Source organism: Gopherus evgoodei, chromosome 16 (genome assembly GCF_007399415.2).
Source record: "Gopherus evgoodei ecotype Sinaloan lineage chromosome 16, rGopEvg1_v1.p, whole genome shotgun sequence".
NCBI lineage: Eukaryota > Metazoa > Chordata > Testudines > Testudinidae > Gopherus > Gopherus evgoodei.
In genome coordinates this window covers 22,645,931-22,668,874 of record NC_044337.1, presented here as the reverse complement: position 1 = coordinate 22,668,874, position 22,944 = coordinate 22,645,931, and the positions used below count along the sequence as shown (strand labels likewise).

General features: G+C 50.4%; 2 protein-coding genes across 2 annotated transcripts in view; one reads left to right on the top strand and one right to left on the bottom strand.

Annotated features, from left to right (window-relative positions):
• The first annotated feature begins 2,763 nt into the window (after positions 1-2,763).
• Positions 2,764-16,527, top strand: LOC115636039. Its single transcript, XM_030535635.1, has 11 exons — positions 2,764-2,859; positions 4,472-4,699; positions 8,617-8,743; positions 10,420-10,487; positions 11,073-11,202; positions 11,759-12,038; positions 12,184-12,341; positions 13,382-13,451; positions 13,880-14,057; positions 14,624-15,080; positions 15,784-16,527. Exons 3-11 carry the CDS (start codon positions 8,659-8,661, stop codon positions 15,801-15,803), a joined length of 1,446 nt encoding a protein of 481 aa, XP_030391495.1. The 5' UTR covers positions 2,764-2,859; positions 4,472-4,699; positions 8,617-8,658; the 3' UTR covers positions 15,804-16,527.
• Positions 16,528-17,095: 568 nt separating this feature from the next.
• The window catches only part of PTGS1 (prostaglandin-endoperoxide synthase 1), a 37,851-nt gene continuing 32,002 nt past the window's right edge, over positions 17,096-22,944 (bottom strand). Inside the window, exons 9-11 of the mRNA XM_030536014.1 lie at positions 22,464-22,750; positions 20,936-21,083; positions 17,096-19,284 (exon numbers count right to left, since the gene is read on the bottom strand). Of these exons, the coding sequence (XP_030391874.1) occupies positions 18,920-19,284; positions 20,936-21,083; positions 22,464-22,750 (800 nt within the window). The 3' untranslated portion in view covers positions 17,096-18,919. The remainder of the gene's footprint in view (positions 19,285-20,935; positions 21,084-22,463; positions 22,751-22,944) is intronic.

Here is a 22,944-nt window from a genome sequence, read left to right as displayed (position 1 = left end):
TGCAGGAAATGAGGAACCTTTGATGTGCATTATTTATTGAGCACAGTGTATGAAAGGGAGATTCAGTCTCTGCCCACAAAACTTGCAATAGAACTTCACAAACAACCACATTCTGTGCTGCATTTACACCCATTGTGATACCATATAACCTAAAGGTGCAGGGGCCACACGTGGCAGAAGTTAGGGCCGAATTTGGCCCTACACATGACTGAGCAGCTACGTTGTGGAAAATCATTTTTAAGCCAATAAATAAACTAAGCCAATTCACTTCATACAAATATTCATGTGGGCACCTTCCCACCAATTTGAAATGTTGTATTGCCTAGTTTCTGCACTGAAAGTTCAGGGAAAACAAAAGCAGCCTGCTTATGTCAGTCATTTCATTTTTACTCTTGTAGCAGCTGTTGGGAGCCTATCTTCATACTCAGCATCATTAGAATGCAATAAAGCAGTAAAAAATATATATATGGGGATGACAAAAAGCCCTCCATGCAGGCTTCACAATCATTTTTCCATCTTTGTTAAAAATGACAAAAGCCCCTTAAAAAAATCCCTGCAGCTGCCTCAGTTGCCCAGCAACGTGGCCCTGAACGTTCCCATCAACCCTAAAAGCTGCAGATCAGGTCCCACTTCATGCTGCGGAGGAGAAACCTCATTATTGTTACTGAATGCTGCTGCTTTATGTTATGGGAACTGGTTTCCTCCAGCAGCAGCTTTTGGCTCTTGGGTTTCTTTTAACGTGCGTTATGATGGTTTAATTTTTGCTGCTGATTTTTTTGTGTTTTGTCTGTGCTGTGCTGCGCGTGCTTTATGAATTAGATTGCAGCATTATGATTTACAGAAAGCTATTCCCCCTCTCTCTTTCGCCCCTAAGGCCTTTGTGGCTGGATTCATGGTAGTAAAGGAGCCTGGCTTGACTAGTGTAGGGATACAAAGAATAGTACCAGTGACTCAAGGTGGCTTGATTTGTACCATGTGTCTATCCAGCGACACTCACCCATCACCAGTGCCTTTATATATTACTGTTATAGTAGTAATATGCTTGTGGATGTAAGAGGATTGAATATTTCTAATTGAGTTATGTTTAAAAGAGAGAGTTTTAAACAGAAAAAGAAATGCAATTAAAATATTAACTTGCTTGAATTGCTGCTAATTTAAAGAAAATTAATAAGCACAAAAGAGACATTTAAGAGCTCCAAGCTGAGATTTTCTCTATCTCAGAAATGCAAGCAGAGAACATGAACGTTATGTGACATGAAACCACTGAGCATTAGTATCAGCATTTTTAAGAACAAAAATCAAAGTGACTGTAATTTATATTCAGGCTGATATGCTATGAAGTTTGCAATGCAGACAGCATGCACATTAGCATCATAATAAAACCTGGCTTCGGAGAGGGAATTGCCACAATTTGAATATCTTTGAAATTTTGTACATTCAAAAAAGTGCTCTTTTCCCTATTGCAGTGAAATTGTAAAAGGATCAAAACAATCTCCTGCTGCCCCAGATGATGGAGGCCTGCAGAGTGATGACCTCTCAGTTATTAATGTACAGTCCTCAAGTGTGTGCTAGATGCTTTATGGTGCCAGTAGCAAGACAAGGTCCCAGCCTTGAAGAGCTTACGGTCCAATGTATCATAATATGAAGAAGGTAATACATAGGTTGGAGATGGGGTGAGAGAAGCTGAATGTTACGCCACAGTGTGTCTGCTCTCTGAAAGCCAGCCCAATGCAAACAGAGTAATGAAGGAGCTGAAGGGTCTGGCCTACTGCTGACAGCGTTAGAGAAGCTTTAAGAGAGATTCTGTAGTAGCAGTTCTGCTTTGTGCTGTATTGAGCTGGATTTTTCAAATTGGCCACCTAGCAAATGAACGTGTTAACTAACTTGTTAAAATATTAGTGTTTGGGCAATTTGTGTTTTAACGTGTTAGTAGGAGGGGTTACCTCGACCAGCTAACACGTCAGAAACAAACCTTGTTTTGTCTACGTGAATATTTTACCCTGTGTTAATGTGTTAGCGAACCTATTACAGCACATCTCTTTCCTAGGTAGACATGGCCAGAAACTGCAGATGCAAAATTGTTGTATGCCCACACAAGAACAAAATCTGCATTGCACGTGCAAAAGAGCACTCATGCATAAAGCTGGCTAGCGAATGACCATTCCATTTCACAACTCTTCAGGTTTCAGAGTTTTTCATTCCACGCTGGAATGAAAATGGAATTGTGATGAAATGTCTGTTTTCAGATCTAAACCATCAGGTTTTCAATTTGGGTCTTTCTCTCCAGAGAGTTCATCCCCGCACTCAGTGACCTTACAGTCAGCTGAAATTGGCGCATTTCCGCAAAATGTTTGGTTTTGACAAAACAGCATTTTTTTTAAACTTTTGTTGAAAATGTTCTGACCAGCTGCACTTATGTGCACAATTACCGGCCTTGCACGTACTAATGCTTTTTCAGAGAAACCTCATTGTGAGATTGTGTTTGCAAAGGGCTCTGAGAGAGATGCGAAAGAGATGCAAATTAATAGTTGCAATTGTTAAATGCAGATGGGTTTCCCACATGCACCTTGTCCCTAGCACCAGGACTTTATGCCACTGAAAGTGTACATCCACTGGAGTGAGGAAAGAGTTAATCTTCCAGCCCAATCTCCCTGGTAGTTAAGCAACAGCTCACTGTGCATCTCCTGGAAGGTTTTCTGTTTGCTTGGTAAGCAGTGTAGACTCAGGGTGATGATGCAACTATCCAGCAGCCCATAGCCCACCCATCTTCCTCCTGCAGATCAATCCAGCAGCTCAGCAACATGGGTCCCAGACCACGAACAGCAAGAGGGAGCCCGCACAGGCTGTGAAATGGGACAGGTATCAGCCACACCTTTGCATCCCTGAGCCTTTCACAACTGCCTTTGCTTTCCCACCCAGGCAGCAGAAGGACCAGAGATTCTGTTGTTTCTCAAAAGGGATCCAACCAAAGTTTGTCTCTTTACTCCTTGTGGAAAGTCAGTGGTATAGTTCATGTCTGTAAAGTGTGGTGTAAGTGTATGTAGTATTATGATTTGGGGGAGGTTTGATCATTCTAAGAAAAGGATTAGACTCTTAGACCAATCTTTTGCAAAGCAATTAAGGTACTCTACTTGATAGTTATTTTGAATGTGTACAGAATTTTTCACCTCTGCAAACTTGCGAGCATCTGAAACTCCAAACAAGGACAGACTTTAACCCCACTGAGAGACAATGCGAGTGGAAGATCTTTTGCAATGGAGAGCTGGAAAAGGTGGGGACTGTCCTTGCAAATTAGAGCTGATGGCAGTTGGTGTGTAATGGCTTTAAATGTTTTGAAGTCTCTATGCTGCTTTGTTTATCTGAAATGCAAGAGTAAGGAGATGCAGACGAGTGTGTGGTCATGTCCCAATTTTATAGGGACAGTCCTGCTTTGGGGGCTTTTTCTGATATAGGCACCTATAGCCCCCCTGCCCCGGTTCTGATTTTTTACACTTGCTGTCTGGTCACCCTGCATGAGGCATGGTGTATGTGGTTTGTGCTTCTTCCACAAGAGATGCTAGCTAATGATAGGAAACAGCTGTAGGAATGTGAAAATATTAAGAACTTCATTGCTTCTCTGTGTCCCTGTGGTCACAGCCTGCTGCTCCCTTTTCCTGTGTTGTGCATGCTGCTGTTCTGTCCCAGAACCAAATGGCAGAATAAAGTTCAGCTACAGACCGTATTTATCTGGCTTCTCTAGGTCCATGTAGTACAGGAAGACCTCTGCTCAGGTGAGGCCAGTATCTACCTGTGGATTTGTGAGAAAAGCCAGGGGAGGTTCCAATTTAAATGTATTTTATGCAGACATATGTTGTGTTTTTGAATTCTGCGGTTTTTGTCATGTTGCTGGAGATGAGAATTTTCAGACAGCAGGTGGCCAGGTGTGGTGAAAAACATCTTTTAGATTATTGAGCTCACCTCAGTAATTTGAGCCAGTTGATAAGAAGTGTCATATACTGAACCCAATCTTGGCCAGTTGCTGAGAAGAATTGATGGCAAATCCCTTAGGTGTGCTGAAGAAAAGGTTAGTTAAGGGACAGAGGGTCCAGAATGGTTTGTGTGGGCAATCTGCCACTAGGTGGTTCCTGTGGAGCAGTCTGGCTTGTTTCACATTCCCATTGCTTTAATCTTTTAAAAATATAAAATATTTTTCACCTCATTCATCTGTTGTGTGTTCATCTTGCACTCATCTCGGTACATGTGTTGTCTGTCTATCTCCCTCTTCCAGTTTCACTTCCCTTTTAGAGTGTTAGCTTTTCTTTGTCAAAGTGACACCAAACAAATGAATGGTCTTAGAGGGCCGATTTCATCTGATGTTTAATTTGAAAGGGCCATTCAGAGGAGTAACAGGATGGCCCCTTCCCCAGCACTGTGTACCATTAGGAAATCCTTATGCCATTCTGAATGGTCAGCTGTCTCTCCTTTCTTCCAGGTGACAAAGCTACCCACTCATTCTGGTTTGTGGCTCGTGTTGGCCCCAGCTATGTCTGTTTTGCTTCATGCATATTTCAGCTCACAAAGATGCAAGCATTAAACCCAAGCCCTCTACTGTGCACCTGATCTTTATCTTCGGAAAAAGGAAATTAACGGGACTTTGAGACACACAATCGGCAGGTTTACCCATTGTAAACGCTTTCTTTGAGAAAGCAAAATAAACCAGGTGAGACCAGCCAGAATGTATAACCTTTTCTGAAGGCCTCGTTCTGTACTGTTACATCAGGGTAAATCTTGAATAACTTGGTTGATGTTAGTGGAGTTACTGTACTCTGGGTTTACTGTAGTCGTGCAGAGTGGCCTATAAAATCCAAACACACAAGAAAACCCAAAATAGCTGCTCAGTGAAAGGAAGGCTGTGAGATCACTGAATGATCCTAAGAGGGTCTAATTCAGACATCTGTGTCATCAAGACCTGCTCCGGGCACAAGACTGAAAAAAAAAAAAAAAAAAAGGGTTAAAGTATTGTTAGGCCCTCCATGTAAGTTTTGCTGGGGGAGGAGGTGAAAACCAGGAGAAGTGTTTATAAAAACCTAATATGGATAAAAATGGGTTGTTTTTTATTGGTTTGGCTTTTCTTTTTAAAACCTGAATCCAAACAAAAGGCCTTGAGCTAGAGCCTGGGAAAGGGCACACGAAATTCCCTAGAACTAGAATCAAACTCCCCGGATTAGTTTCACTGGCCTAAACTGACTGAAGTGCAAAACTTAAACTTCACAAAAGGCAAAAAGAAAATTAGATTTGCAAAACCCATTTTGTTTTACTGATCTTCAATCATGTGTTGTCAGTAACACAGGAATGACCTTACTGCCCCCTGCATGTGATGGTACGTGGTCTGCTTCTGCTCCTTTGGGCTGCACTTCCAGATTAGAGACTGAGCATAAAATGCAGCCCAAGTGCAGGCCCTGAATTCATAAGTCACCATTATGGGCGTGGCCATTGGTAGGACAAAGTCTTGGTGCTCCTTCGGTTGACGAAAGAGAACTGCAAAGCAGGGATTTTCTGCATTTTTTCCCATGAGAACAGATGTTAGAAATAGGTGAAGTCCAACTTTATTAGCAGGTGAATGCCCCTTCAGTTTAACCTGATGGTCATTTGCATGGCAATAAGCCTCAGTCAACTGATCTTGTCCTTGTCCTTGGGGAATAATTGATCATCCACTAAATAATCCTCCTCCATTAGCCTCGTGTGCGGTGGGTGAGTCATCACTCAGAAGGTTATTCAGCAATAAGCTAATGCTGCCTCTTTGTACTCTTGTGTATTTATCTTCTTTAAAGACCATTCTGCCACAGTAGATGGGTGTGTGAGAGCAGCACCCAGCCTTGCTGTAAATGGCTGTTTCATGAACCAGGAGTTCAGTGACGGGGGAGAGGGGACGTTTGATGGGGTAATCTCCAAAGCGCCACAGTCATGTAAAGCAGGTATCCCTAGTACCAGAGGCTCTGGGTGCCTGGGTGATGTGTCAGTGCGCACTTTTGTGGAGGTAATATCTACCTTGGTTTGCAGTGTCACTACTGCTGCCATATTCTACCCCAGAGGTGGTTGCATTATTGTGATGGGTAAATTGAGTCCAATTTAAATAGTCTGTGCAAAGAGTTGGCAACATTAGATCCATCTGGGTGAAAGGGCCTGGTTGTGGGAGGCGCTCAGATACCACGGTGAGGAGGATTCATGGGAGATGCTCTCAAGGCTAAAGCTGGGTAGTTATTTCCAGTTTCACCTGTAGCACAGAGGGCCATTGTCGGGCCCTCCCCACCATTGCTGGAGACGAGCCAGGGTCAGACAGCTGAGCAGAGGGGCTGCGTGCCTGTGCACTGAGCAGATGTCTCTGTGCTGGCCTCTGTGGAAGGTCAGTTTTGGGGGCTGTCCAGACGAAGGACCATGACTCTGTGGGGACTCGTGCCTTGTGCAAGCAGCATGGCGTGTCCGTGACAGCTATTCTAGCCTCACCCTGGGCTGGGAGGTGGCCTTTGGTTGGCCCAGCCTCTCTGCATCTCACCCACCTAGATCCCACGTGCACTGGGTTGAAGCAGGGGGAACTGAATCCAGCCAGGCTGGTGCTGGGGTCAGCGTGTTCCATGAATCACGTTTGGCATGGACTGAAAGGCTAGCTCAGGGGCAGAGTGTGATGTAGCCATCTGGGGCGTGCGGCACTGCGTGCGTTGTGAGACTTGTGCATTCTTGTCTCAGTTACTGGCTCGGGGCACTGGAGGGAGGTTCTGGGGGTAGTTGGAAGGGACCTTTATGGGGTCTCACACACACGGAACACTTTGTCATGCCAAATTGTAGCTAAACATTTGCAGCTTCCACCTGGAATAAATGGCAAGCTTCAGCCTTTTGCAAAGGTGCTAGCTCCCGCCTCCTGCGCAGCAAGGGCTGTGCTCTGGGGGGGCTATGACAGAGACTGTGCCTGTGGAGCTGTGTATCCATGGGAGAGTTTCTGTGGCTCTGTAGACAACTCCCTTTGTAAAGCCTGTGATACAGCAGGGGCAGGGAGAGTGGTCCTGTTGAAAATTCAAGGGGAAGTGGGCAGGCGTAAGCTTGCCCACAGTTAAAGGACCCTCCCCCAGCCTTTAGGGAGAATCCACTGAGCCCGGAAACTCTACTGATTACAGGGGACAACAAGGGTGGGTGTGAAGGTCAAAGGATCAAAAAGAACCTAAAGGGGACACCGAGCAGAGAACCCTGGACAGCACCCGCTGCTCTGTGAAGGTATCAAGGGAGTCAGCGGACGCCATCCCGAGGAACTCCGCCCGGATACGTGAATGGAGGGAGTACCGGAACGAGGCCTCACAGTCGCAAAGAGCCCCCTCAGCCAACCTCCTCTGCCTGGTGTTACGAATGGCCACCTTGGTCATGGCCAGGAGGAGGTTGATGAGGAGGTCCCATGGCTTTGTGGGGCCACAGATAGGGTAGAGGGGAGATATAAGTCCTAGGCTAATTAAGGCGTGGTTCCTTGTAGACTAGGGAAGGTTACTACAGGTTAATTGAAGCACCTGTAGCCAATTGAGGCCCTGTTGGGAACCTAATAAACCCCCCTGCTTCAGGCAAACAGGGTGGAGAGAGGACTGGAGTTTGGAGGTGTGTTGCTGAGAACTGAAAGACCAGAGAACGGGGAAGGGAGACTTTCTCCCCCAGCGTCAAGGACCGAGGGTAATCCTACCCCAGAGCGTGAGAAACCCGCAGGGGTTGAGAGGGGCTGGGGCTCAGAGTGAGGAGCAAACTCCTCTCCCACTTCCCTCCTCTACCACCTTCCCAGTCCACTAGCGGGGCTCTTGGCACCCCAAGAGCAGGGGCCAGGGGTGGCGTCCTAGCCCTCCGCCAAGAAAAGTGGGGGCCCTGCTATACCAACATCGGCCATTTTGTCACAGCCCATGTTAATAAATGAAGGTGGATTCCTGGTGGAAGTGACAATCGTTCCCGGTCCCCAGCTCGTGGGATACAGGCGCCATCTTGTGCCGAGCCGAGGGAAAGGCCAACCCACGAGGAAAACGAGAAGTCGTGGCCTGCAGCTAAGAGCGCTTGGCCCGTCACCTGTTCCAAGGACTCTACGGACGCCACTAATGAATCTGCACAGCCCCTGGGAGGTGTGAGGACTCTGGTCTTTACTTAGGTTGTAAGATCATTGTGGCAGCGCCATCTTTTTGTTAGGCCTATACCAATAACGCATTACAGTAAATACTACCCCTCGCATGCAGCTGGACAAACAGAGGGAGCACGGTTGTTACCTGCCCAAGGCCACACAGTGAGTCAGGGGCACAGTTGGGACTAGATCTTGGGGACCTAGATTTTGGAGCAGGTCATTATACTGTGCTGTCCCCATGAATGAGAAGTGTTTTCTGGCAGGGACAAAGAGTGAATCTGGGCAAGTATCTGTAATGTGCTTATTTGACTAAGAACTATTGTTGACCTATGACAAGCACTGGAAGGGTGCCCATCAGCGTGGTGTCTGGGCTCACCGCAGGACATCAAATTCTGCTAAGGGCAAGTGGGTTAAGGCTGGAATTAGGTGTTAGAGAGGAGGATTGGGGTGGGAGCTTGTCGTGCTGCTGTGCTCACATCCAGTATTTCCATGTTTCTCAGGCACTCGTCAGAGCCTTGAGCAGTGAGCACCGAGCTGGAGCCATGAGGACTGTGGCACTCTGTGTGCTTGTTTCTAGTGTGATACAGAACTGCTGCTTGAGGAGCAGCCAGTGCAGTGCAGAACTGGGTAAGTGTGATGTGGAACAGGCTTCGGCCCTCGCAATGCTGGACATCTCAGTCACTCAGCCGTGCTGCAGCCTTTGGCAGTGCCACAGCCATAAAGTCCCTGGAGTTGTTCTGATGGGTCCAGCCTTTCATTTCTTTCATGTATTATTTACTTTCCATAACTATATAAATAATAAAATTATATATTATGTACATTGCATCATATATGCTGTTGATTGGTTATTAATGACTGCTGTTTCACATGTGTGGGTCCCAGCTGCTCCCTGCCCCCCTCATTGAAGCAGGTGTGCAGGGTTACTGCCCTGGGAACTGCAGGGCACAAGTGGACATGGGGCTGGCTGGAGGCAGGGCAGGGGCTGACTGGAGGTAGGGTCTTGCTGCAGGCAGGGCAAGGGGTGCGGGGCTGGTTGGAGATAGGGGGTGTGGGGGGTGGGCTGGCTTCAGGCAGGGCCGCGGGGGGATGCAGCAGGGGTTGGCAGGGCTGGAGACAGAGGAGTGTGAGACTGGCTGGCTTCAGGCAGGGGAGTGCAGCAGGGGTTGGCTGGAGACAGGGCAGGGTGTGCAGGGCTGGTGCAGGCAGCAGTGTGTGTGGGGCTGGCTGGCTTTGGGCAGGGCCACAGGTGTGTGGCAGGGGTTGACTGGAGACACAGCAGGGGGTTTGACAGGGACTGGCTGTGGGCACGAGGTGCAGAGCTGGCTGCAGGCAGGGGGAGCAGGGCTGGTGTGGGCAGGGCAGGGGGTGCAGCAGAGGCAGCTGGAGCCCCAGCCCTTTAAATAGCCCCCAAGCTCCCTGCTATCCCAGGGCTTTGGGGGCTATTTAAAGGGCCTGGGGCTCCCCAGCTTCTACCCCACCCTGGACCTTTTAAATAGCTGCGGAAGCCCTGGGGAATGCATGGGGGTGGCGGGGCTCTGGCGGCTATTTAAAGGACCGGGGTGGCAGAGGAAGGCAGCTGGAGCCCTGACCCTTTAAATAGCCCTTGGAGCCCCACAGGGCTCTGGAGGCTATTTAAAGGCCCGGAGCTCCAGCCGGGAGAGCAGGGCCACGGGGCTTGCTGCACTCTGTCTGGAGCTCCAGCCGGGAGAGCAGGGCCACGGGGTTTGCTGCGCTCTGTCTGGAGCTCCAGCCAGGAGAGCGGGGCCTCGGGGCTTGCCGCGCTCCGGCCAGAGCTCCAGCCGGGAGAGCGGGGCTTGCCGCGCTCCGGCCAGAGCTCCAGCCGGGAGAGCGGGGCTTGCCGCGCTCCGGCCAGAGCTCCAGCCGGGAGAGCGGGACCCTGGAAGACCCCTGAGCAGATTGCAGCCAGGGATCCGGGGTAAGTTTAAAAAAAAAAAAAAAGTGTCTAAGACGCGGGGCCGATTCCTGGGAATCGGGCGAATCGGCCTAAAGCCGGCCCTGCTTCCCATGGTCTGTTGGGGGAACATACGAGTCTAACAGCCATTGCTAACCAGGCCTGTCTGTATGGGGCCCCCACTTTCCTGAAGGAGACAGCCCGGTTTTCTGGCTAATGTGTTCAAGGGCATCCTCACTCTTTCTTGTGCTTGCTTCCTTTTGCTTGAGAGGATGGAGACACCAGGCAGCTCCTGGATGCTCCCTGTGAAGGATGCAAAGGGTTTAGATGTACACAGGAAATCAGGAGGTGATGGGGGCTACAGCAGTGACACACACCTGATCTTTTATAGGTGGCGAAGTGAACACCTGGGATGAGGGAGTGCGAAATACCCCAGCCTCTGTCACCAGCCTCCTGCAGGTAAATCTGGCATGTAAACTTTGTGATTGAGATCCTGACCTCGGTGGGAATTTGGCCACTGGCTTCAGTGAGGTCAGGATTTCACTCCTGTGTCCAATTCCCCTTTGTGGGGTAAAGCTGAACCTCCCAGCAGGTGTCAAATGGGGATGTTTTGCTCTCAGTATCAAGATGGGATCAGCGACTGACAAACGCCAACCATTTCCTCAGCTGGCTGCCCATGGCCAGGGAATTGCAGAGCCTTGCCCTGTGGGAGGCCACCTGGCAGCAGGAGGAAGCGGTGCTCGGCTCCCGCTTGCATTATACCAGGTCACCCTCTGCCCCAGAGACTGAAGCATGGTGATTGGTAGGGCCCCATGCGAGGAGATGGGGCCATGAGGCTAACACAGGGCCTGCTCCAGGTGCAGAGCCCCAGGCCGCACCCCCAGCCACAGGACCAGAATCATAGAATATCAGGGTTGGAAGGGACCTCGGGAGGTCATCTAGTCCCACTCCCTGCTCAAAGCAGGACCAGTCCCCAACTAAATCATCCTGGGCCTGCCCCTCAGCCAGGCTGACAGCGTATCCAATGCACTTTGTGTTTTGCAGCTCAGACGGGCCGATGCCAGAGGAGAGGGGCTCTCTGCTAAGATCCCTCTGGTAAAAGCAAGTGAGGCAGCTCACATGAGGGGAACCAGCTCCTCACCACATCCTGGCCCCAGCCCAGATTCAGGAGCCTGTAAGTGTCAAGTGTGATTTGTGTGTCAAGGGGGGTGCCACAGGCGTTCTCCTGCATGACGCCCTCCAGGCCGCATGTGTTGTTCACCTCAACCCCGAGCCAGACTCCCACTGGCACTGCTGCAGGCATCATCCCTCGGCTTCCTCCAGGGCTTCATGGCATGTGAGCCTCCTGCTGGCACTGTCCTGAGCGTGGCTGGGCATCACTCACCTCTCACCCATGCAAACACTCTGTCAGGAACATCATGCTTTTCTGGTGCCTCTGTTACCTCCCAGGGGCTCCCTCAGCCCTGGCTGGCTCAGGGCTCTCATTCCTCTCTGTGTGTTATTACCACCCGGACACACTGACGTGGGGGATTCATAACCCCTGATGGCTCGCTGGCCATCGTCCACCTGACTGGAGACTTCTCCCCCCAGGGGCTGCTCCAGAACAAGCCCCACCTGTTGCCTCGGTCTCCGCACCGCTCTCCCCATGAGTAAAGGTTTCTGGCTGGCATTTCCCTGACCATCCTGCAGGGCCCCTAGCGTCAGGGCAGTGCTTCTCTCTTTGTCTCCAGCCTTTAGTTCCTCCGCCACGGGGAGGGCCCTGCCTGCAGGAGAAATTTCTGCCCTGGCGTTGCCCTTGGAACAGGAAGGTGAAGGAATTGGCACTGCAGCCCCAGCAGGGAGTTATCCTGGAGTTATCGAGCATCCCTCAGGGATCTGGAGCAAGGAAATCCCCGCTCGCAACAGGAGCAAAGCGTATTCTCTGCCTGCTGGGAACACTACAGGGATGGTCCGATTGTCCACTCAAAGGAAACAGGACAGTGCCACCCGGCCTCCAGTCACGACAGCAAGGTAACGCACAGAGGCCAACTGCTTCCGTTCATTACATTAGCCTGCTGGTGCATGTCATTGTTCTGATCTGAGGCCCAGACCCACAATGCAAGTTAGACGCCCAAGTACCTTTGTGGATCTGGGCCTGACTGCTGTACCTTTGCAGGCAGAAATCTCCACCTGCTTCCAACTGGCTCCCTGTCCTGGAGAAACATGACATCCCGGTGGTTGTGGGAGTCTCCGTGTCTCTGGCTTTGATATTCATTTCCATGGGGGTGTATTCGTTCCGCCAGAAAGTAGAGCACGCCAAAGGCAATAGTATCTGTGAGTATTTCAGCCCTGGCGTCCGAAAGGCACCATGTTCTCTAGGGGCATAACAACCCCATGCACACCTCAGACAGGAGGAGTTTGGAGCAGTGTTGAAAGCTCTGGGTGTGTATTTGGCAGGTACCTGTGCTGTCCCACTCTCATTGAGGCTGGCAATATGGGGGAGCAGACTTTGGGATGACATTCTGGCATTTGTTTCCTTGGCCACCTGGAAACAGCAGGTTCAGGGACAGAAGTGACTAGAGAGGTGAACGCTCACTCCATTTCTCTGCACTTCACTCCAGGTTGTGTGTGGGTTTGGGGTTAGACAGAGGTGAAGGTTTAGGGTTTGTGGTAGAGAAGGGTTGCTGGTACCTGGATTTATCTAAATTAGAGATGGGCCCAAATCTGAGCAGCCCCAGCCGCTGTGGAGGTTCAGATCTGGATCTGTACATCCTAGCTGGCTCATCTCTTCAATGGGTCAGGACCAAACCCTGATCCCTGAGTACGTTTGGATCCAGATTTCAGGCCCATCCCTGCTCCAAACCAGAACATGAATGTTGATGAAAGATGTGTGTGCGCACAGCCAGTATGCAGCCTGCTCTGCGCTCTGTCTACCAAGGGGCAAAGCCCCAGGAGGAGGGAGGGAAGACTTAAAGCCATGCAGGGAGTGACTTTAAAACCACTCACACCCTCCCTGAGGCCAGGCCGCCAATTCAGCGTTTCCTGTGTTTATGATTTACAGCAGACACGGGCAGGAAGTGGAGAGTCTGGGTCTCATGAGGGACCGTCCCGTTGATGAGATGAACTATGCCAATGTCTGCCATTCAGATACTGCATTTCACTAGCGCTCAGACATGCCCCTGCATGGGTGTTTGGTGTGTTTGTTGAGGTCTCTGGAGATTGCCCTAGGAGTGTGTAGTCACTGGCCTGCAAGAACTGATGCGTTGCCCCTACCAGATGGCCAGCTGCTCTGGCATGCCTGCCCTGCATCATAGCTGGCTCTGCCTGGGCACTTTGCCATGTAGCTGAATAAACACGTCTGTTTTTTCCTGCAGCATCTCAAAAATCCTCTAACTCTAGGAGAAGGAGAAATTACTTGGAAGCAGTCGAGGCGTATGAGAACAGGTGAGTTTGTCCCTCTGTATACACAATGGGATTGTGAAGTGGTGAGGCCGGTTGTGGTTTCAAATCCTGTGTCCCAGCAGCAAAACTCTAGAGCTCAGACGTACTCAGGCACTAAGAAACACTCTGTACCAGCCACTTCAGGGGTCACCTAGGGACAGGCTGCGGGGATGGGGATGGGCTCACTCAGGAATGTGTACAAGAGACTTTCCCACTTTAGTTTTACCCTGCAATCGAATCAGACCCCTCTGATGCCCTTCAGGCAATGTTTTTCAGTGGGAGCAGGGGGAGATAGGTTATGACTGGCAGGCAGAGGAGCTCTGCTACCTGGATTGAAAGGCTGTGAACATGGTGAGTCGCTGATGGAATGACCGAGATGGTGGCTTTCACCAGCCTGCTGTCCCCATCCCTGACACCTCTCCGATCTACAGGGCTTTCGAAGTTGAATGCACTGTCGACGCTGTTGAGCAGAATCCATACGACACCACCATTTCCCCCAGCCTGCTGCACTCCAACCCCACGCTCCCTGCAGAGGCGGCTGGGCATCGAGAGGAACCCCTGGGTGTTGCTGCTGGCGAGGCTCTGCAGACAGCACAGGCCAGGGCAGTGGTAAGATGCACCTGGTACTGTCCCAGTAGCTGTTCCCCACTGATTAAAGCTCTCCGAACCCCCGCCCTGCAGCACTGCACCGCGATCCCTGCCTCTGTCCCCAACCCTGTGTCTCACATCACCACCTGCCAGCGTCATGTGTCCCTGTGAACTAGCCTCCTCACAATAGTGCTTCCCGTTCCTGTCAGTGACTCCAGTTCCAGTCTAGTCCTGCCTGTTGGCCAGTCAGGTGATGCTGTATTAAATCCGTGTAGCTAATCGGTGGGTCAGCCCCTCAGCAGGGGTAGGTCAGTGTAGTTCCTTTGACGTCAGCGAAGCAGCAGTGAGGGTCTGGTGCAGTATCTTTAATCTGCCGTATTTACTGATTGGATTGTTCTGATCCCATCTCTCCCATCTGTATTGCAAGCTGTCTAATGTCTCCTGCCCCTCACTGTGCTGTCTGGGCTGGGGGCTGCATCCCGTGTCACTCACAGAGCTGTTCTCGCATTGCTTAGGAATTGCTGGGTGGGAGCCCGGCTCCAGTTGTGTTCTCTGCTCCTTGTGACGTGTATGTTGCTTCGTACCAGGACTCCCCAGTGTCCCTGCAGCGTGAGTCTGCTCATCAGGAGAAACACCCAAGCCCTGTGCCCACGCAGTTGAAGAGTGCTGGGCCCAAGGAGCCTGCTGCCAGGGCTCCTGGCATCTGCTCTGCAACCTCTCTGGCTCTTCAGCACATTGGCACCACGTTGTATTTCCACGGGCCTGAGCCGCTGCTCCAGAGCATCGTACCGCTCAGGAGGAACACCAGTGGGAATCATGGCCAAGTTACCGCAGCCCCTGTGGTGGGGATGATGGAGCATTCCCCTCCCGGAGATCAGTCCAGTGCTGAAATAGCCATGATGTCTGTTACTGTGGAAATACACCTGTATCCTTGCAACACAGAGATGTCCTCACCCTCAGCAGCCACGCAGAATGTGTCCGATTCATCTCATCCAGAGGCAGCCGGGGCAGCATCCCAGCAGCCAGCTTCACTGGTTGGCCCTGGTATGTGAGCGTCATTGCTCCTGCTGCTGTGGCTGTATTTCTGATTGCAGGGTGCTGGGCAGAGGGCAGGGGACTGGCTGGGTCATCCTTTCTGCTCTGGAAACCCTGACTGGGAAGTGCAGCAGAGTATCAGGTCTCTGCCTGAAGTGGATCATTAGGTGGACGAATTACTTTCCCCTCTGAAGTTAGGTGCTGGCTTGGTATGTACCAGTACATTGGGCCAGACAGGGTGGGTCGAGCCTGTCTCATGAGCACTGGGCCTGTATTGGCTGTCAGGCCAGAGAGGGCATTTGAGCCTTACTGTGTGGGTATGATTAATCATTAAAGATACAGAGGAAAGCCAGGGTTGTCCTGGCCAAATTCCATCTTGAGTAATTTTCAGCACTCCTAATTTCCCACTTCAGGTAATGCTTCAATTCCTATTCCAAACTGTTGCATAGGGTTGCTGTGCATTGTTAAGCTGTTGCTGTGTTCCATCTCAGAGGTGGCTGCATTTCAGTGGGGCACAGAAGCAATCCCTGTACAGTCCGTATAGGTAGTTAATAGGGTTTGGGGATCCTCCTGGGTAAAAGCTCTGCAATTGTGCTCTTCTAGGCACATCTTCTAAGCCTGCTGCTGTTTTATGGAGAATTCCATTTCTTGCGTTGCTTGTGAATTCTCATGCACAGAGGGTCCTGCTCATACACTCTTCTGACTTTCACAGGGCCCAGGAGTTTTTTGTGACTGGATTAAAACTGACCCGTGAAGTCTTGAAAAGGACAAAATAACTCTTCTCTGGCAGAGGGAGGCCAGGAGCAGACATGTGCCCTGATGATGGGTGCTCTGAAGTGGGTCAGACTATTCTACTATGTATATGGATGTTTGTTCTTATCATGGCTTCTGTTTCTTTGGTCCTCCTCTTCTGCTCCTGTCTCTAGCTTTTTGAGTCACTGTCCTCTGTGCTACATCAGCCACAGAACCCCCAGCTGCAGAATGTTGAGCCAGAAATAGCAAGAAGTCGCTCCAAGCCATCGAATCCCTTGGCACTGTGTGCCGGTAGAGTCACAATTAGGGCTTGGGACATTCTTGGCTTGGAGAATGAATTGAGGACAGTTACAAGACCATTGTTTTACTGTGCAGATTGCAAAGCCCTGTGTCCTGGGAGCATCCAGGGAAGGACACAGCGAGATCATAGGCAAACACTGCAGCGCCATGTGACTGAAGCAGAACAAAGGCTGTTATGATGAAACGGAAGAAGTGCACTGAACCCTACAGGAAGCATTCCGTGTGTCTGGCATGGAGATGTGTGAAATTGTGGCTGATTCTGTGATGTGGACACAGAACCCTGCTGAGGGAGATTAACATAGGGATAGATGTTATGCTAGGGAGACGCTGTGTGAGAATGTAAGCGCTGTGTTGTCAGCATCTGGAGCTTTAAAATAAACCTATGGTAACATGGATGAAATGTCGGCAAACGGTAAGTTCTTCATCAGCAATGAACACAGCAGCAGCTGTGGTGTGGGCAGGCTGCACAGGAGAGAGGGGGCTGTACGCAGCAGGGAGATCAGTGCTTTATCTAAGGGGAGGGTGTCCCTGCAGCAGGTGGGGGGGGGGGTCTATTGACCACACAACAAGAGAAGGGCTGGGCGGCTGGAGCAGAGCTGGAAGGTGGTGCCAGGGAATAAAGAGTGCTAAGATATGGCAGATGGGAAGAGAGAGTGGGAACAGGCTCCCTGTACACACACCCCAGGGCTTCTCTTAAAGCAAAGGATATTTGCATGTATAGCTTCTGAGCTGTTCAGAATGTTAGAGCATCACCAGTACCCACTCCCACACCGCTACATGCTGTACCCTGGCCAGAGCATCTCTGGGAATGGGACCCTTCACCCGAACGTCAGTGATTTGCCAGCTCCTCTGCACACATCATGTTCTTTTTAGCACTTGAGTCTGGTGAGCGGATGCCTGAAACTCTTCTGGAAGAACTCAGCAGGCCATTATTCTCTATCTGCCTGGAGGTGAAATCACTTTCTCTTTTATTGGGATCACAAGCCAACACGGGAGTGTTCAGACCCTCCAAACAAACATATCACTCCAATAGCTGTGTGTCTGCAATGCTAACCTGGGGATTAGAACTCCTCTGCTCATCACCAGTCCATGTATTTACTGAGGCAGGGACCAGTGGCTGTTGGAAGGGGGAATATAGGGCAGGAAAACAATGCTCCTAGGTCCATATTGAGCTTTGGACCGTGGAACCTCATGAGGCCTGAAGCAGGGCCTATATACTCTTGGAACAGAATTTTCTGAGCTATTTACACCAGGGAAGTTTAGGATTCATAGACTCAAAGGGCCAGATTTTGACATCCTTGCTTGCACTGAATAGTACTTTCCTCTATGGGACCAGTGGAACCGCTTGTGGAGTGGGGTACTTCTCAGAGTGCGTCAGGGTGACAGAATCCGGACTCAATCCAATTAGAGTCAGAAAAGGCCTATTTGGAGATTGCCCAGTTGACACCTAAGCATTGCTCCTGTGGTCCATTGGTGTGGCTCTTTGGCTAGTCTAGGTTTCAATTGTCCATTCAGTGGGGTTTCCATCAGCTCTGACAGATTTTACCTCAGCCCTTCACTCTTCAGCAATATCTACATCCCAGCTGTATTTTAAACTCCACATGATGCTGCAGAATGGAGCTCACATGTCTCCGAAGAAGCATGAAACTCAGCAGCTTTCCTGCTCTCTCAGAAGCACTTAGCTTTCCACCTTGCGTTGGCAAAGACCGAATCAGGTCGAGCTCTCTATTTATTGCCAGAGCCCACTCAGCATGTTAACAGGACCCGGTTCCTGAAGCCGGAGTGGGCTCTTCCAGGCACAGTTATCCGCTGGTGCTGAATTGTACCTGCAGTTCAGGTGGTCACTTTTGCTAGCTTGCCCAGAGTGCTTGAAAACTGGCTGAGCTGGACATGTGAGAATTGAATGAGCTCTGATTGGTTTGTATAAGGAATAACCTAGGACAGGCTCTGACCTGTACAGTACATATGTGTTCCAGCCATATTCTGCAGAAAAACCCAGGGGTCTGCTCTCACCCCCAACCCCCTCCCAGACATTCTTAAAGCCGGGGAAGGATTACTGACCTTGCATGCATGTGGGGGGGGGGGGAAAGCCCTGAGGCATTGAGTGGGCTATGGATGATTTTCTTTCCCTCTCTGTCCAAACCAGAGACCCTCTTAGAACATCCTCATTCTTGTGGTTCCTAAGGATGGTCTCTGGAGTGGTCATTCCACAATATAAACACACAAGCCATTTGGTCACAGCAGGAAAATAAAAGCAAGTGTGCTGTCCAGCTGGGGCAGAAGAGTGGGGAGCTGTGTACTGCTCCGCCCCTGCCCAGCTGGTGGGCATAGGTTGCCTTGCAGTCCCAGTGCAGGAAAAGTAGCACGATAGCTGCCTTGGGCAGTCAAGGGTGTGGGGGAGGTACTGAGAGCAAAGGCTCTGATAGCAGAGAGTCCCCTGGAGAACAGAGAGCTGGCTTAGAGCAGGAAATGTGCTAGCAAAAGAGGCAGCTTGAGTAGAGAGAGACCATTATGATGTCTGTAGCATTTAGATGACTCAGGCTCTCCCTAATCTACCGCCAGCCTCTCTCTCCTTTCCCCTCTCCCAGCCTCGGGTGTGGATAATGCCCAGAACCAGAGGGGCCTCCTATTCTATTGATACATGGTGCAAGGAGCATATTGTCATCCTCCTTTGTGCCTGTCTCTCTCTGCAAGGGAGGGCTTTGTACCCAAGGCCGGGTGGTACAATGGGAATTGTTAGGACAATAATGAAGGAGGAAACTCATTGGCCCAGCCTCAGTGGAGCTGCAGTGACACTAGAGCTCACTGGATGTTTTGCTGTCTTGATGGTCAGTTGCTCCTGTTTCTGTGCTAGGATCTGGCACGTGGAATGCCACATACGGACACCGCTTGACGTTGAGACACACGAGCTTCTGGAGTGAAGCTGTCTTCACGATCTCAAAGCCAGTCGAACCACCAAAAGTGCTGGGCTTCCAGTATTCTGGGGAGCAGATGGGGTTGCCAAAAAGCCCTTTCAGGGAAAACGGGGCTCCAATCTCCACCATGCTCTCCCCAAAAATAGAGTTTGGCTGGCATTTCTCAAGCAGCAAACCAGGATAAAACTCCAAGGCATTAATGTCTCCATATAGCTCTTCCAGCTCCGCTGCTTTCTCCTCTTCTCCTGCATCAACAGAGAAGGGAGGTTCCAAGTTCATACAAAACACAGGACTTTTCAGCTGCTCTCTCTCTGTAACCCAGAGCACCAGCTGAATGGTCTGACTGACCCTCGAGGCCATGCCCCACCCACTCACCTGCCCTGCAGCAGGTAACCACCCTTTCAATTAGGCAGTACCTGGCAATTTTCAGAGTGGGGTGAGTAGTAGTAAGCTGTGGCGGGATGTTTATACATCAATCAGTTTGAAAGCCTACAGTGGGGCCACTGATTGGATGAGCTGTGTATCTGAGCTCCATGATCTCACACTGTATGTGAGAAACAGCAGAACTGAAATTCATTTGCAAATTTAACACCATTAATTTGGGCTTGAATAGGGGCTGGGAGTGGTTGGCTCATTACAGAAGCAGCTTTGCCTCTCCTGGAATTGACACCTCCTCATCTATTACTGGGAGTGGACTACATCCACCCTGATTGAATTGGCCCTGTCAACACTGGTTCTCCACTTGTGAGGTAACTCCCTTCTCTTCAGGTGTCAGTATAATAATGCCTGCATCTGTAACTTTCACTCCATGCATCTGAAGAAGTGGGGTTTTTACCCACAAAAGCTTATGCCCAAATAAATCGGGGGGGGGGGGGGCGGGAGGGATAGCTCAGTGGTTTGAGCATTGGCCTGCTAAACCCAGGTGTGACGAACTGGGAAAGTTCTTAATGTTTTCTCTGAATACTGTATTGGTGCCTCAGTGTCCCCATGGCAGTTCTTAAGTATCTGGCAGAGCAAAGGGCCAGTGCACCTAAATGCCTGACACTGTCTCCTAGCAACTGATGGCCTGGGCCCCTCCTCTGCAAAGGTGCCAGCTGAAGGTGTTGGAGACAAAGGGATCAGGTGACCCCCTGGCCCGGGAAAGGGGCTGAGCAGAGAGGAGGGGCTAGGTGGGGTTATTAGTCTGGAGCGGGCTGAGGGCAGACGAGGGGGTCTGGCTCACTGACCCCCACAATGGACCCGGCCGAGTGGTCCGGTTCTCTGTACCTACAAGCTCTGTTTTAGACCCTGTTCCTGTCATCAAATAAACCTCTGTTTTACTGGCTGGCTAAGAGTCATGTCTGACTGCAAAGTGGGGGTGCAGGACCCGGTGGCTTCCCCAGGACCCCGCTGGGGTGGACTCGCTGTGGGAAGCGCACGGAGGGGCAGAGGATGCTGAATGCTCCAAGGAGAGACCCAGGAGGTGAAGACGTGTGAGCTTCTTGCCCTGAACAAGTCTGCTCCAAGGGAGAGGAGGCTCCCCAAAGTCCTGACTGGCTTGGTGGGGAGCAGTTCCGAAGCATCGCCCGGGACTCCGTAACACCAGGGTTGTGAGTTCAATCCTTGAGGGGGACACTTAGGGCTCTGGGGCAAAAATCAGTACTTGGTCCTGCTAGTGAAGGCAGGGGGATGGACTCAATGACCTTTCAAGGTCCCTTCCAGTTCTAGGAGATTGGTATATCTCCTATTATTATTATTATTATTATTATTTAACTGTTAGTGTTTAAGGTGCCACCGGACTCCTTGTTGTTTTCATACGTGAGGTGGCTGCCTTGGGCCGAGGGAACCCCGAGGGCAGTGCTAGCCCCTTACTGGACACACATTGCCAGCAGCAGCACATGAACTATGAAATCTGACCTGTTAACTCCTGGAAGGATTTATAGGGCTTCATGGAAAACCTCTTCCGGTACTCGTTAAAGGGCTGCAGCCGCAGCAGCCGTGATTCCTTAATAACTCCAACAGCCACTTTCAAGAGGTTGGAATTGATGGTTTGTCCCCCACCTATCTGAAGCACAGGAAGAGTAAAAGAAGAGCAAACTGCTGTTACAGTCAAGCACCGTCATTCCACTCGGAACTGCAGAAAACTCTGACAATTATGGCAGATTACACGTCTCGTTAGGTGTTTCTAAGGCATCCATCTCGCAGGTGCCACGTGACTCAAGACAGTCAAAATCACAGGTCACAGCAGCAGAGAGAACCACCAGAAATGCCAACGACCAGAGCTGTGTCAAAGCTGCCGGATCAAACGAATGCCCCATCTGGTGTGGTACCCAATCCCCAACAGTGGGAAATGCTAGAAAACTAGGCTTGGCAAAATTCCATTTTTAGTTTTTATAATTTTGATAGATAACATTGATGTTTATTTAAGTATTTGTTTATTTCTATCTATTTAAATTTTCACCCCAGCAGGGAATAACTGGGTGATCAGACAATGGAGGGAACACATCAGACAATCATGATTTAATGACAGGACACATTGAGATTCAAAAGTTTTTAAACTGTTAAAACAGAAATTGTCAACATCACGTCAAAACAAACCAAGGAAATCTCCTTAAACCAATCTCAGAAGTTCTCAAGTTGCATTTTTGTTTCTTTGCCCATCTGTAAATTCTGATGGAAATATTTTTTCACTGCTTTGTGTACAGTGAAATCAACAGTTTACCAACAAAAACCTGATCTTTTCAAGCCTACAGAGAACCCTGTGCTGAACAATTATGCAGTAACCTGTCAGTGGAAGGGGGCAATTATTTCTTTCCATTAAGGAAGCAAGCTGGGTATTTGGACAGCAGCAAACAGGACTATCTGACTCCCCATGTTAAAGTTTCCCAAGAAGAGAGGAGAGAAAGAGAAGCCTCAAACACTGTAAATGTGAATTAATGAAAGAAAACAGCCACCCAATGGCAGCAGAGAACAAAGGATGAGGCCAGACTGTTGTCCTTTACCATGAGCGCCTGGGAGAGCTGTTTGACTCACAGCCACTGGCCTTTAGAGAGGATTTGGGGCAAGGAGAATGGGCTGAACGTGCTGCAGAGACGTTGATTATTGCCTGTGTTATAGCAGCCCCCATGATGTGCCAGGGGCTGCCCGCACCTCTGGAGTGGATTGTGCCAATGAGTCACACCCTAGTGGGAGCGGCATTGCCTCGGGGATGGTTGGGGAGCACTAGGAGTTACCCTGACCCTTACATCCTCCCCATATCAGAATCGGACCCCACCAAGAGACGTGACCCCTTGCCCAAGCCACTTCCCATGCCCCTTGCAAGTCATGCAGCCTGCTGGCACCATCGCACTGCAGACCCCTGGGGTTGTGTAAGCAGCCCTCCCTCCCTCCCTCCCCCGGCGGTTCCCTGCCTTTGGCCGATAAGCACCCGTGTCTGATGCCATACCTGTCCTGCTATTTGCTTGGAGAACGACTCCACCAAGGCCTCCACCCCGTAGTCCAGAAGCATGGAGGTGTTGTAAATAAACTGCTCGTAGCTGTATTCGTTCTCCTGGATGATGAACGAGTCCGGCATCAGTGCGTGCCAGTGGTAGAGTTGGTTGAACTCCACGGCAATCCGGTTCCTGTATTGGAACTGCATGCCAAACAGCAGCTCCGGGTCAAACTTCAGGTGCAGGAAGTACCCGCTGAGATGCTGCACGTAGTCCTCAATGACGATCTTGATGGTCTCTCCTAGGAGGGAGAGGGAAGCTGGATGTGAAGCAGCAGCAGAGCGAAGCGGCTGCAGGCCAGTTAGTTACTGGGCAACAGCAACAGCTCCTGGCTGTAAATGAGCCAGTGTTCTAACAACTGGAGCTCGGACGGTTTAACAGAGATCACAGAGCCGGCGCTCAGCATAAGCAGTCGAAACAATTGCTTAGGGCCCC

Bases quoted from the DNA above. Each gene is read 5' to 3' on its own strand.
- LOC115636039 (XM_030535635.1), top strand. From the start codon at position 8,659: ATGAGGACTGTGGCACTCTGTGTGCTTGTTTCTAGTGTGATACAGAAC. The intron at 11,203-11,758 runs GTAAGTGTCAAG...CTTTGTCTCCAG, and splicing joins CAGCCCAGATTCAGGAGCCT to CCTTTAGTTCCTCCGCCACG. The intron at 14,058-14,623 runs GTAAGATGCACC...GCTTCGTACCAG, and splicing joins CAGCACAGGCCAGGGCAGTG to GACTCCCCAGTGTCCCTGCA.